This window comes from Nicotiana tomentosiformis, chromosome 1, assembly GCF_000390325.3.
Source record: "Nicotiana tomentosiformis chromosome 1, ASM39032v3, whole genome shotgun sequence".
In the NCBI taxonomy this organism is placed as follows: Eukaryota; Viridiplantae; Streptophyta; class Magnoliopsida; order Solanales; family Solanaceae; genus Nicotiana; species Nicotiana tomentosiformis.
In genome coordinates this window covers 101,687,581-101,701,534 of record NC_090812.1, presented here as the reverse complement: position 1 = coordinate 101,701,534, position 13,954 = coordinate 101,687,581, and the positions used below count along the sequence as shown (strand labels likewise).

General features: G+C 39.7%; 5 protein-coding genes across 5 annotated transcripts; 2 read left to right on the top strand and 3 right to left on the bottom strand.

Moving 5' to 3' along the window:
* Positions 1-251: 251 nt before the first annotated feature.
* LOC138907819 (uncharacterized) lies at positions 252-1,171 on the bottom strand. The gene is made up of 2 exons (XM_070198438.1): positions 398-1,171; positions 252-302 (listed from the first exon to the last, which is right to left on the bottom strand). Exons 1-2 carry the CDS (start codon positions 1,169-1,171, stop codon positions 252-254), a joined length of 825 nt encoding a protein of 274 aa, XP_070054539.1.
* Positions 1,172-2,564: 1,393 nt separating this feature from the next.
* On the bottom strand, positions 2,565-2,957 carry LOC138907810 (uncharacterized). The gene has a single exon (XM_070198427.1). It carries the CDS (start codon positions 2,955-2,957, stop codon positions 2,565-2,567), a length of 393 nt encoding a protein of 130 aa, XP_070054528.1.
* Positions 2,958-3,215: 258 nt separating this feature from the next.
* LOC117273748 (uncharacterized) lies at positions 3,216-3,584 on the bottom strand. The gene has a single exon (XM_033652942.1). The coding sequence runs from the start codon at positions 3,582-3,584 to the stop codon at positions 3,216-3,218; it is 369 nt and encodes a 122-aa protein (XP_033508833.1).
* Positions 3,585-7,642: 4,058 nt separating this feature from the next.
* On the top strand, positions 7,643-11,071 carry LOC138907795 (uncharacterized). Its single transcript, XM_070198411.1, has 5 exons — positions 7,643-7,880; positions 9,471-9,643; positions 9,695-9,767; positions 9,941-10,557; positions 10,826-11,071. The coding sequence occupies exons 1-5, from the start codon at positions 7,643-7,645 to the stop codon at positions 11,069-11,071; spliced, it is 1,347 nt and encodes a 448-aa protein (XP_070054512.1).
* A 797-nt stretch (positions 11,072-11,868) lies between these two features.
* On the top strand, positions 11,869-13,699 carry LOC117273749 (uncharacterized). Its single transcript, XM_033652943.1, has 3 exons — positions 11,869-12,109; positions 12,442-12,691; positions 13,411-13,699. Exons 1-3 carry the CDS (start codon positions 11,869-11,871, stop codon positions 13,697-13,699), a joined length of 780 nt encoding a protein of 259 aa, XP_033508834.1.
* Positions 13,700-13,954: the final 255 nt, after the last annotated feature.

The window sequence follows — 13,954 nt, the reverse complement described above, 5'->3', positions numbered from 1 at the left end:
ACCTTTCATACCAAGCGCGAGGAGCTTGCTTTAGCCCATACAAAGCCTTTCCAAGTTTAAAGACGTGCTCAGTATGCTCGTGATTCTCAAATAAAGGTAGTTGCTTGACGAAGACTTCTTCTTTTAGAAAACCATTCAGAAATGCACTTTTGACATCCATTTGGAACAATTTGAATTCCATATGCGATGCAAAGGCAATAAGAATTCTGATTGCCTCCATTCAAACAACTGGAACATAAGTTTCATCATCGTCAATCTCTTCTTCCTGATTGTAACCTTGAACTACCAGCCTTGCCTTGTTTCTGGTTGTGTTTCCAAACTCATCAAGTTTGTTTCTGAATACCCACCTGGTTCCTATAACAGTTCAATCCGCAGGTCGTGGAACCAGGTGCCATACCTTGTTCCTCTCAAATTGATGGAGCTCTTCTTGCATAGATGTAATCCAGTCTGCATTTTTAAATGCATCTTTGATATTTTTGGACTCTATTTGAGAGAGAAAGGCTGAGAAGGCAAGTGAGTTTCTAGCCTTTGATCTGGTTTGAATTCCTGAATCAAGAGGAGTGATTATGTTTTCAAGAGGGTGTGGACCTTTGTGCTTCCAACTAGACACCTGAATCTTATTGATAGATGATCCAGGTATTTCTGACTGTGGTCCTTGGCTTCTTCTCATCTCACCATGTGGGGTGCCTTGAACATCATCGACAACTCTGCTCTCAGCTTCAGTTGTTGTGATTGCGGGACTAGGTTCCTCTCTATCAGTTGGAGATATAGTTGCACCATCCTCATTTGACTCCTTAACGTGACTCATCATGTCAGCCTTTCCATTTGCCATGTCAATGACTTCACCAGGGACAGTTGAATGGTCTCCATCTTGATTACTCTTATCATGCAAGTCCTTTTCACAATAGTGGTAAGATTCATCAAAGATCACATGTATGCTTTCCCCAACACATTGAGTTCTTTTGTTGTATACTTTGTAGGCTTTGCTTTGTGATGAATATCCCAGAAGGATTCCTTCATCATTTTTGGCATCGAATTTCCCAAGTGCTTCTTTGTCGTTGTTGAGAACAAAACATTTACAGCCAAAGGTCCTTAAATATGTCAGCTTGGGCTTCCTTCCGTTCAGCAGTTCATATGGTATTTTGTTCAGAAGGGACCTGATCATGCACATGTTTATCAGGTAGCATGCGGTGTTGACTGCTTCTGCCCACTGTCAATCAGCATTGTTCTTGCCATGTCTTCAAGAGTCCTATTGTTCCTCTCTATAACACCATTTTGCTGTGGTGTTCTTGGAGCTGAAAAATTGTGAGTAATGCCATTTTCAAAACAGAATTCGTTGAATTTGGCATTATCAAATTTTGTCCCATGGTCAGACCTGATACATACTACATTAATACTCATCTTCACCTGGATCTTCTTGATAAATGCAACAAACACTTGGAAGGTTTCATCCTTGGTTCTGATAAACAGAGTCCAGGTAAATCTGGAATAGTCGTCCACTATAACGAAGATGTACCTCTTTCCGCTGCTACTTGTCACCCTCATAGGTCCACATAGATCCATGTGGAGAAGATAAAGTGGCCTTGAGGTACTAACTTTTTTTTTTGGGTTTGAAAGAGGATCTGACATAATTTGATTTTACACACCCATCACACACCTTGTGGTCCTTGAAACTTGACTTGGGCAGACCACGAACCAGGTCCTTCTTGACCAATTTGTTCAGCAACGTGAAACTTGCATGACCCAGCCTTCTGTGCCATAGTTCTGCATCATCATCAATAGTACTTAGACAGCTGAGATCACCACTCTAAAGGTTTCCTTAAAATGCCCAGTGTTACCATAGTGAGTGTAGAGCCAGTTGTCCGGTACAGTAATGTAATTGCTATGAGGGTTGTATGGAGTTTTTTTCCTTTGAAACCTGATTCCCTGCCTGTTTCCCCCATTGTTCGCGTACATGGCAGTGATAGCTTCAGAGGACCAGGTCCACTTGAGTGATTTTTCAAGATAACTCTTGACTCTACCTAGTTCTTCCTGAAGTTATTTGTTTTTCTCGAGTTAAACACACAAGCTAGATTACACTGATTTTATCTCATCTTCAAGCCTAAGATGTGTTTCATCAGCAACTTCCTTTCCTTTTTCAAGAAGCTCATGCCTACCTTTCCCTTTTAGTTCCTCGATTGTATCCTTCAGATCTACAACTACTACTAATAGGTCATCTCTCTCATGCTCTATGTTAGCAACCTTTTCAGTTATAGCTTTTTTCTCCTTTTTAACACACTCAATATTTTCTTTTAGAACAACCACAACAACCACTAGATCATCTCTCTCATGTTCTATGTCTTCTATTTCTAAAGCTAATGCATTTTTATCATTTATAAGACTGTGATAAGCATCAATTAAAATATTTGCCAAGGACATGAGTTTTTTAGGAGAATAAGACTTCAGATTTCTTTGAACATCTAGAAAGTTTACCTCATCATCATCGTCGTCATCTTCATCATTATCAAACTGTGCCATCACGGCAAAGATAGAGTCATACTCAGCTGCTTTACTTTTCAGTGCCATCATGGAGCTGTATCATCATCTTCTTCAGATTCACTGGAAGAGTCTCCCCATGCAGCAAGAGCTTGTTTCACAACATTGTCACTGGCATTTTTCCTCTTGAAACATTTGTCAGGAACTGAGTTCCTCTTAGCTGCTTTGTCTGTGCTGTGTTTGTATTGATCTTGCTTAAGGAGAGGACAATCCTTGATGAAATATCCTGGCTTACCACACTTATGACATAGGTCATAACCTTTTGGCTTGCTGGAGCTGCCCCCTTTTGGAATGCCTCCATTTCTGCGAACCATTTTCTGGAATCTTTTTGTCAGGTAAGCCATATCAGCATCCTCATCACCTGAATCATTATTGTCCATCTTGAGGACTAGGTTCTTCTCCCTTTTGGGCTCTCTTCTCATTATCCTAACAAGTTAATCAATGGTTAGCTTTTGCAAATCCTTTGCCTCTGTGATAGCATTCACTTTGTTTTCCCAGGAACTAGGTAAAACACTGAGTATTTTCCTGACAAGTTTGTTCCTTGGAATGATTTCTCCTTGAGAATGAAGCTCATTGATGATGGAGGTGAACCGAGTATGCATGTACTGGATGGAATCATCGTCTTTCATCCTGAAAAGCTCGTATTCTGTGGTAAGCATTTCAATCTTTGATTGCTTAACCTAAGTTGTCCCTTCATGAGCTGTTTGGAGAGCTTCCCAGATCTCCTTAGCACATTGGCATGCTGAAATCCTGTTGTACTTATCAGGACCAATACCACAGACAAGAATTTTCTTTGCTCGAAAGTTCTTCTCTATGGCCTTGCAATCAACATCATTGAATTCTTTTCTTGTTTTGGGAATTGTTACTACTGGGTCACCTTTGGTTTTTATACGGATGAAGGGTCCATTGCAGATGACGTCCCAGAGCTCCGAGTCTTCAGCCATGATAAAGTCCTGCATCCTTGTCTTCCACCATCCATAGTATTGGCCGTTGAACCTTGGTAGTCTGTAGGTAGATTGACCCTCTTCAAAGTTTGGTGGAGCAGCCATGGCGATCCTTTCTAGGTGTTAGCCTGATAGAAAGAACCCGCTCTAATACCAATTGATAGAATTTAAGGGTTCACCAAAATATATAGAGAGCCAGGTTCTCTATTAGTTCCTACAGAACATACGTACACTGCAGTAGGTAAATGACACAAAGAGGTTTTACGTGAAAAACTCCCAGCTCACGGGATTAAAAAGCACGACCTACCCTTGTAGGATTGCAACTTCACTACTGAGCAAACATTTAGATTACAACCTATTGTAACCTAGGAATTAACCTCTTAATCCCTCACTAACTTGTAACAACTCTATTACAAACTACTTTGTAATAACTCTATTACAAAGACTTATAACTCGACTAACTCTAGCCAAGACACAAACACAAGGGTTTATGATTTACAAAGGTTTCCTACACAATGCTTCTTACTAAGCTAAGTAGGAATTACAAGTAAAGACCTTTAACAAAGGTGCAACACAACTAAGTACAGGTAATAACTCAGTACAGGGAACTGGTCTGTTGTTGTGTTGTTCTTTGTTCTATGCTCTTGAGAATCGCTTGCCAGATTGATTGGTCACTTGAGAGAGGGCTTGATGGATTCTTCAGAGAGTTCAAGTGATGTTTTGCCTTCAGTTTAATATTAATATAACATTGGTGACATCACTTGAATGATGCAAGCATGTTGGTACATGAGCATTCCCAATGAAGTTGACTGCTACACTGTTTTGCACTGTTACGTGTGCAGGCAACAACTTTACAGCTCATGGAGAGTTGACTGGGTACGGTCGCCAGGGGAACTGATGTCCATCTGTTCCCCTTGTTGTGTCTTTGTCATCTGAATAGTTTATTTATATCTCCAGCTTGAGACTTGTTATTCCTACGTACTTGAGGGTGTATATCAGGTTCTTTATCTGTTTCTTGTCATTAAGTTTGTTAGATCATCAAAACATTATAAGGTACATATAACCTATTAGAGGAAAGCTAGTATTTGTGAGAAGATTCTAGAGAAATATGGCGATTTCCTTTGGAAGACCCTAGATGCCTATGGATTTGCTAGGAAAGTCTATGGAATCTTATAGGCTTGTAGAGAATTCTAGAGAAAACCCTTATCTTGTAAATATTAAGAACTTGTGTAACAATTAATATTTACACTCTAGCCCCTAGGAGACTAGTATATAAAGGGGGTCATCCATTTGTAATTTACTAAGCAAACAATTCCAGTTCTCTCTAAAACAAAGCTTCCTTTAACAATTCTCTTGTGTTCTTTCTACCATTCTCTCAGTGATCTTGAGTGTAGTAAGGCTGACTTGGCATAGCAAGAATGTGAGCAAGTTGTGCAAGATCGTGAGCAAATTGTCAAGAGCCACACGTGTACTTAGTTAACGACTAAGGACGTGACAACGTGGTATCAGAGCAAAGGTTTCAACTAAGGGAATGGCAAACGATAGAGAAATTAACGCTGCCAACACCCAAGCCAACGTCATCCAAGATGTTGTTGGCAAGAGTGGCAGTAACAAAAAGAGGAATGCCATGCCCGAGGATGTCTCGCTCGATAAAGAGTGGGTGATAAAGATGAATGCGTGGATGGATGTCGTGGAGATCTTTAGTCAATGCTTGGGGAAGGTGGAAGGTACCATTAGCGTTCTTAAGGGGCATACTTTTGAAGAGATTGAGAGTATACGAAATGACTTGGAGGGACATACACAGACCGATATGGAACTAAGGCAAACCATCACTGCCTTAGAGTGCAGACTCATGGAGGCTTTGAGTACTATCGATGCTATGAAGGTAAAGATAGAGTCACTCGAGCAGCATGTTAGTGTTGGCGTGACCGATACAGCCAGCAATGTTGTGGTGACGAGAGAGGCCAAGATCGAGGCTCCCAAACCACCGATGTTCAAAGGTGTTTGTGATGCACAAGAAGTGAAAAACTTCCTTTGGCACTTGGAGAACTACTTCAGGCACGACAAAGTGAGGGATGACGAGGCCATGATCAACACTATAGTGTTGTACCTCTCAGAGACTGCCATTCTATGGTGGAGAAGAAAGATGGCCGACGTAGATAAAGGTCTATGTACTATTAGCATGTGGGATCATTTCAAAGTCGAGTTCAAACAACAGTTCTTTCCAAACAATGTCTTGTACGAGGCAAGGCGTAAGCTTAGGGAGTTGAAACGAACAGGGAGCTTATGTATCTTCGTCAAGGACTTCACTATCTTTATGCTTCAAATCCCCATCCTGACCAATGATGACTTGTTGTTCTACTTCATAGACGGGTTGCAAAATTAGGCTAAGCAGGAGTTGCAATGTCGGTAAGTCGCAGATATAGATCAAGACATAGTGGAGGCCGAATCATTGATGGATTTCGAGCATGAAAAGAAGGACAAAGGCAAAGGCAAAGAATCAAAGTTTAACAGTATCAAAGGTGGGGGAGACCGTGGCAAAGACAAGGAGATACAACAACAATACTACAAGACTCAAGATTTCAAAAAGTCGAGTGGTCGTCATGGCTACACCAAGAAGAAGGCGCAGGCCAAGAAGAAGGGATGTTACATATGCGGAGGGCCGCACATATTCAGGAATTGTCCCGACCTAAAGAGCCACAACGCCATGGTCCGTGAACGGAAGGAGAAGCAGCAAGGAGAGAGTTTGGGAACTGCACAGTTGGGTATGATCGGATTATGCGGTGCTGTCACGAAGCAATCTATCCAACCTACGGAGAATGGCAATCAGTACGTGGATCTCACCATCAACAACAAGCCTGCTCGTATAATGGTGGATACTGGAGCAACTCATAATTCTGTTATTGAGGCTTTCGCAAATAGACTTAGAATTGAAGCTTTCTCCAACCAACTCTCACATCAAGACCGTGAATGCCGACGCACAGAATGCTCGTGGGTAGCTAATGGAGTTGGTGTCAAATTGGGAACTTGGAAAGGTATGACAAACTTTACCTTAACCTCTATGGATATCTTTGACATCATATTGGGGCAAGAGTTCTTTAGACATTGTCATACTTTGATCGACCCCTACCTCCAACGTCTCTTAGTTATTGAGCGAGAAGGACCTTGCATGGTACCTACAGTGACTATGCTACACGGACAGAGCCAAGCATAACTTTTAGCTATGCAGGTTGTCAAGGGGATCAAGAAGGGGGAGCCAATGTTCGTGGCAACCATCGCAAGTCTGGAGGAAGATAAGAGTTTTCAAGAGACACTGCCGCCTTGCATAGAGAAGTTGCTTGAGGAAAACAAAGATGCCATGCCCGAGGAGTTGCCTAAGCACTTGCTGCCTAGGCGAGAGGTGGATCACAAGATTGAGTTGGAGCCAGGGGCTAAGCCACCTGCATTTGCTCCATATCGTATGGCACCGCCCGAGCTAGAGGAGCTCAGAAAACAATTGAAAGAGCTACTAGATGTTGGTCACATTCACCCCATCAAAGGCACCTTTCGACACACCAGTATTGTTCCAGAAGAAGAAGGATGGATCGTTGTGCATAGACTACCGAGCACTTAATAAGGTCACAATAAAGAATAAGTACCCGATCCCATTCATTGTTGACTTGTTCGATAGACTTGGGAAAGCGAAGTACTTTACCAAGGTGGATCTTCGCATGGGCTACTACCAGGTTCGCATTGCAGAAGGGGATGAGCCGAAGACAACATGTGTGACGAGATATGGAGCCTTTGAGTGGTTGGTGATGCCCTTCTGCTTAACCAATGCACCGGTCATATTTTGCACCCTTATGAACAAGATGTTTCATCCCTACCTTGATCAATTCGTGGTACTCTACCTAGATGACATAGTCATCTACAGCAACACCTTGGAGGAGCATATGGAGCACTTAAGGAAGGTTTTCCAAGTCTTGTGGGAGAACGAGCTATACATCAAGAGGGAGAAATGCGAGTTTACACAATCAAAGTTGCACTTATTAGGCCATGTTATTAGCAATGGCGAGCTACGCATGGATGAGGCTAAGGTACATGCTATCCAGGAGTGGTAGGCACCTATAAAGGTAACTGAGTTGAGATCCTTCATTGGCCTTGTTAACTACTATCGTCGGTTCATGAGTGGCTACTCAGCAAAAGTCGTGCTATTGACTGAGTTTCTAAAGAAGAACAAGCCATGGGTTTGGACGGAGCATTGTCAAAAGACGTTTGAAGGCCTTAAGGCAGCTGTAACAAAGGAGCCAGTCTTGGCGCTACCTGACGTTTCCAAGACATTTGAGGTGCACACAGATTCCTCAAACTTTGCCATTGGGGGTGTCCTCATGCATGATAAGCATCCCATAGCATTTGAGAGCCGTAAGTTAAATGAGACGGAGCGACATTACACGGTGCAAGAGATGGAAATGACTACCATTGTGCATTGCCTTCGTACATGGCGATATTATTTGCCCGGGTCGAGGTTCGTGGTCAAGACTGACAATGTGGATACTAGCTACTTTCGGACATAGAAGAAGCTCACACCAAAACAGGCTAGGTGGAAGGATTTTTTGGCTGAGTTTGATTATGTGCTAAAGTACAAGACGATAAAGTGAACGTTGTAGCCAATGCCTTGAGCCAGAAAGCCAAGCTTGCTTTTAACACTTCAGCAAGTTGGAACATTCGTGAGGCTATAAAATAAGGCATGCATCATGATCCAGCAGCCAAACAACTTATCGAGTTAGCCAATTTTGTTAACTATAAGTTTTAATGATGACAAATAACATATCACATTTGGTGCAGGATCAGGTAGGAAATCAAAGAAGTGAAGAAGTCAAGAATAGATTAAGGAAACCATCTATTAACTAGGGCTTTAAAAGCAACACAAGGAAAAAGAATCAATGATTAGCGAGGAAAAAGGAAGAAGCAACGGAGATCCGGATGAAGAATCAATCAGTGATTCTATAAATGATTGACGGAAGCTATTCCTGGAAGGTCCCAAATTAAAGGGAAATGCGATCACAAAAGGATTCACTGCCACAAATCAAGGGATCTAGCGTATATGCCTCAAGTAACAAAGAGATATGTCTAGCGGAGGGAAAGCTCGGCAACACCATAAATCAAGGAAGATCAACGGAAATTTGACCTTATTCTTGGAAAGAATCAATCTATGATTCCTTTGAAGGATCAATTCCTTTGGGTTTGCAATCTCTCAAGATTCATGTCTTTCAAGAAGGACTCATGAAGTGTATATATACACATGTTCCAGACTTGAAAAAGATATACTTTGAACTAACCATTTTCACTCCTTTTGTTCTACTCCAAACAAGCATTGTAGTTCTTATAGTTTTGTTGTGTAACTAGTAAGAGAAAAAAAAGAGATAAACACTGGTGATGCATTGTATCAAGAAGAGAAAAGTGATATAGAGATCAAACTGTTGGTGTAAAGCTACATCAATCATTCTGTACTCAAGAAATTTCGATCACTGAAAGAGAACACCCTTGAAACCCAAGGGGACTAGAGTAGGATTCACATTGAATGCGAACCGGTATAAAATTCTGGTGTCTTTATTTCCTGCACTTTAATTCTGCTTTACTTCCATCCTGCTCTTATTTCTAGTCGACTAATTGGTAAACTAGTCAACTGATTAGAATATAATTTTTAAATAGGCAATTCACCCCCCCCCCCCCCCAATATCTTGTACTTTCAATTGGTATCAGATCTAGTCTCACACTTTTTGCTTAACAATTTGTGAGAAAAGATCATGACAAATCAGGTAATTGTTGGAGAACTTTTTCAAGAAGGAACATCGCAAGTTAGGCCACCATATTTCAATGGACACCATTTTTTCACTAGAAAGTGAGTATGGAAATATACGCAAAATCCTATGATGTCAAAGTATGGCGCGTTATCAAAAAAGGGAACTAACTATCCACTACCACCAACCGCTTAACCACATGCTGATCCAGAAGATATAGATGAGTACACAGGCGAGCAAATGGCAGTTTTTCAGGTCAATGCTAAAGCACAAAATTTACTCTATAATGCTATAAGTGGAGAGGAATATGAGAAAATATCAAGTTGTGATATAATCAAAGAAATGTGGGATAAACTGGAAGTTACTTATGAAGGAACCAGCAAAGTGAAAGAAACTCACATTAACATGTTGGTTCACGACTATGAACTCTTCTAGATGAAAGAAGGAGAATCCATTGAGGAAATGTTTGCAAGGTTCAGCAAAATCATTAGCGATCTAAAAGCTTTTGGTAAACCATACTCAAGTGGTGATCAAGTTTGGAAAATTCTAAGAAGTCTACCTACCACTTGGTAGACAAAAGTAGTTGCACTCGAATCACAAGATCTAAACAAACTATCATACGATGAGCTTCGAGGAGATCTGATAGCATTCGAGAAAACTCATCTCAAGAAAACAAACCAGGAAGAAAGAAGAAAACAGTCGCTTTCAAAGCCACAACTGAAAAACCAGAAAATGGCATTGATGATGACTCTGAAGCTCTTGAAGAAGATATTGCCATGGTATCAAGAAACATGGATGGCTTAATGAGAAGATACAGAAACACAAGAAGAGGTGGGATGCCCTCCAGGCGAACCAGGCAATATAATGAACAAGACAAGAATGATGGAAAATGTTATGAGTATGGAAGATATGGGAACGTTCAAGCTGAATGCCCAGATCTTAAAAGAAAGGTTTCCAGAGGATTCCATAAAAACAAATCTTTTGGAAGCTGGAGTGATGAAGACAATTCAGAAAATGAGGAAGTAGCAAATCTATGCTTCATGACAATCCTGGAAAACGACATGAACAAACTGTCTGACTGTTGGACCGATGAATATGCATCAGACGACGAATGCAAAGGTGATATTAAAAATTATTTCATGGCACTAGGCGAAACAAGAGAGGTAAGATCTTATAACTGTGATAGATGTAATGAATTGCAGGATATTCTTGACCTTACTCTAAAAGAGTCTAAAAAAATTATGAATGAACTACGGAGACTCAATAGGAAAAAGAAAGACTTGGAACTCAAGCTTGAAGTATGTGAAATTTAAAAGAAGGTACTTCAAGATGAAGTTCAGGAATTGCAAATGCAACTTAATGGCATGCGCAAGTCCACCAGTCACAGTTCTATCAAGTCTAACTAGGGGACTTACAAGTCAACTGGAAAAGGACCAGTTAAAACTAAGTCCATAAGCACTAACACAAGTGGAAGATCAAAAAATGGATCAGCCCGTATGTGTCACTACTGTAATAATAGTGGACATAAATACTCTTTCTGTCGATTTTGTAAATCTAATGTCTCAGGATGGATTAGGAAACCCCAAAACAATCCTGATATTAGTAATACTGACCAACAAGGACCCAAGCAAGCTTGGGTACCTAAAAGAAAGTGACAATTCTGTTTTGCAGGAACACCATAGGAAGAGCCGTGAAGGAAAATGGTACTTAGATAGTGCTTGTTCTAGTCACATGATAGGTGACAAAAACCTGTTCAAAGAAGTTACAAAGATAAATGGAGGAAGTGTCAAATTTGGCGATGACTCAAAATGAAAGATAGTTGGCACTGGCATAGTTCCATTCAATAACAATTGTGATATTACTTAAGTGTATATTGTAGATGGACTCAAATACAATCTCCTGAATATAAGTTAGTTGTGTGATTCAAGATACGAAGTTAAATTCAAAAAAATAAGTTGTGCCATTGAAGATGAGACAGGTAAAATAATACTCCCAGAAAAAAGGTATGGAAATGTTTATATTCTTGATGCTTTTGAATGTCTAGATAGTCACATCTGCTTAGCATCTATATCTAATGATCCATGGTTGTGGCATAAGAAACTTGGTCATGCAAGCATGCATCTTATTGAGAAACTCTCCAAGCATGATTTAGTTATTGGTCTCCCTAAACTCATTTTTTCTAGAAACCATGTATGTGATGCATGTCAAATTGGTAAACAAACCAGAAACTCTTTAAAAAACAAAGACATTGTGTCTACCACCAAGCCTTTACAATTGCTTCATATGAATTTGTTTGGACCTACCAGAACTGCTAGCATAGGAGGAAAATAATATGCTTTTGTTATTGTTGATGACTACTCACGTTTTACATGGGTGATTTTTCTATCTCACAAAGATAAAACTTTGAAAAAATTTGAGATTTTATGTAAGAGAGTTGAAAGAGAAAAGGGGTATCTTATTACTACTATTCAAAGTGATCGTGGAGGAGAATTCGAAAGCAGAGCATTTGAATATTTCTGCAGTGATCAAGGATACACTCACAACTTCTAGCTCCAAGATCACCTCAACAGAATGGAGTAGTTAAGCGGAAAAATAGAACTCTATAAGATATGGCCAGAACTATAATATTGAAACATTCCTTGCCAAACCATTTTTGGGCAGAAGCAGTAAGCACAACTTGCCACATTCTCAACAGTTATCTTATAAGACCTACCATGAAGAAGACTCCATATGAACTATGGAAAGGTAAACGACCCAACATAGGTTATTTCCATCCTTTTGGCAGCAAATGTATTATCCACAACAATAGTAAGGACAATCTTGGAAAATTTGATTCAAGAAGTGATGAAGGTATTTTTTGGGTTATTCCATTAACAATAGATCTTTTAGAGTTTATAATAAACATACTTTATCTATAGAAGAATCTGTACATGTTATATTCAATGAAAATAACTCTACGGCCGAGAAAGGAATTATTGCAGGTGATGAAGATATAAGTCAAGAAACACCTTAGTCAAGCAAACCACAAAAAGTCAACTGATAGGCTAGACGGTATCATAGAGTCAACTATTGAGCTTGTCAACAGTCAACCAGAACGATAGAAGGAGTCAACTACTCATATGAATGCAACACGTCCAAATGAGTGGATAAATGAACCAAAATATCTCAAAAGTTTATCATAGGAGATCCAAGTGAAGGAATAAAAACCAGAGGAGCTCTCAAGAAAAAAGCAAATGTAGCACTCATCTCCCAGATTGAACCAAAGAAGGTTGAGGAAGCCCTAAAAGACTCCAGCTGGGTACAAGCAATGCATGAAGAACTCGATCAATTTGATAAGAACCAAGTTTGGAAACTACTGTCTAAACCTGCAGATGCTACTGTAATTGGAACTAAAAGGTTTTCAGAAATAAGCTCAACGAAGATGGAAAGATTGTAAGAAACAAAGCCAGATTAGTAGCTCAAGGCTATTTACAGCAGGAAGGAGCCGACTACGATGAAACCTTTGCACCAGTAGCTCGACTAGAGTCTATACGGATTCTACGTGCCTTTTAAAATGGCTTTATTGATGAGGAAGCATATGTTAAACAACCTCCTGGTTTTGAAGAATCAAAATTCCCTTACCACATGTATAAGTTGACTAAAGCTCTGTATGGACTCAAACAAGCTCCATAAGCCTGGTACGGAAGGCTTAGTTCATTTCTACTTGATCATGGGTTTATAAGAGGTAAAGTAGATACTACACTATTTATCAAAAGATCATCAAAAGGTAATCTTATTATTCAAGTTTATGTTGATGATATTATCTTTGGTAGTACTAACCCTATTTTGTGCAAGGAATTTGCTAGTATCATGCAAAGTGAGTTTGAAATGAGCATGATGGGGGAGCTTACGTTTTTTCTTAGATTTCAAATTCAACAATATGAAGAAGGAACGTTTGTGTGCCAAACAAAATATATAAAGTAGATAATTCAGAAGTTCGGTATGAGCAGTGCTAAAGCAATTGGTACACCAATGAGCCCGTCAACAAGTCTTTACAAGGATGAAAAGGGAAATACTGTTGACGAAACCAAATATCGTGGAACGATTGGCTCTTTGCTTTAGTTAATTGCTGGTCAACTAGATATTATGTTTAGTGTATGAAAATGTGTCAGGTTTCAATCAGCTCCTAAGGAGTCGCATCTGACTGCAGTAAAGAGAATAATTCATTATTTCATCGGAACTATTTCTTATGGACTATGGTATCCACGTTCTAACAATTTTAAGCTGGAAGGGTTTTCAGATGCTGATCTTACATGTGATAAGGAAGACAGAAAAAGCACTAGTAGAACATGTCAGTTACTGGAAAAGGCATTAATATCATGGAGCAGTAAGAAACAAGGCTCAGTTGCACTATCCATAACGGAGGCAGAATATATTGCCATTGGACAATGTTGTGCGTAGTTACTATGGATGTCTCATCAACTGGGTGACTATGAACTATATTTTAAACCTATTAAAATATTTTGTGATAAATCTAGTACTATACTCTCAAAGAATCTGGTGCATCATTCTAGGGATAAGCATATAGACATCAAACATCATTTCATTAGAGATCATATTCTCAAGGGAGATATAGAATTATTATTTGTTGGCACAACTGATCAATTAGCAGACATTTTCACTAAGTCTTTACTTGAAGATAGATTTTCCCCCTAA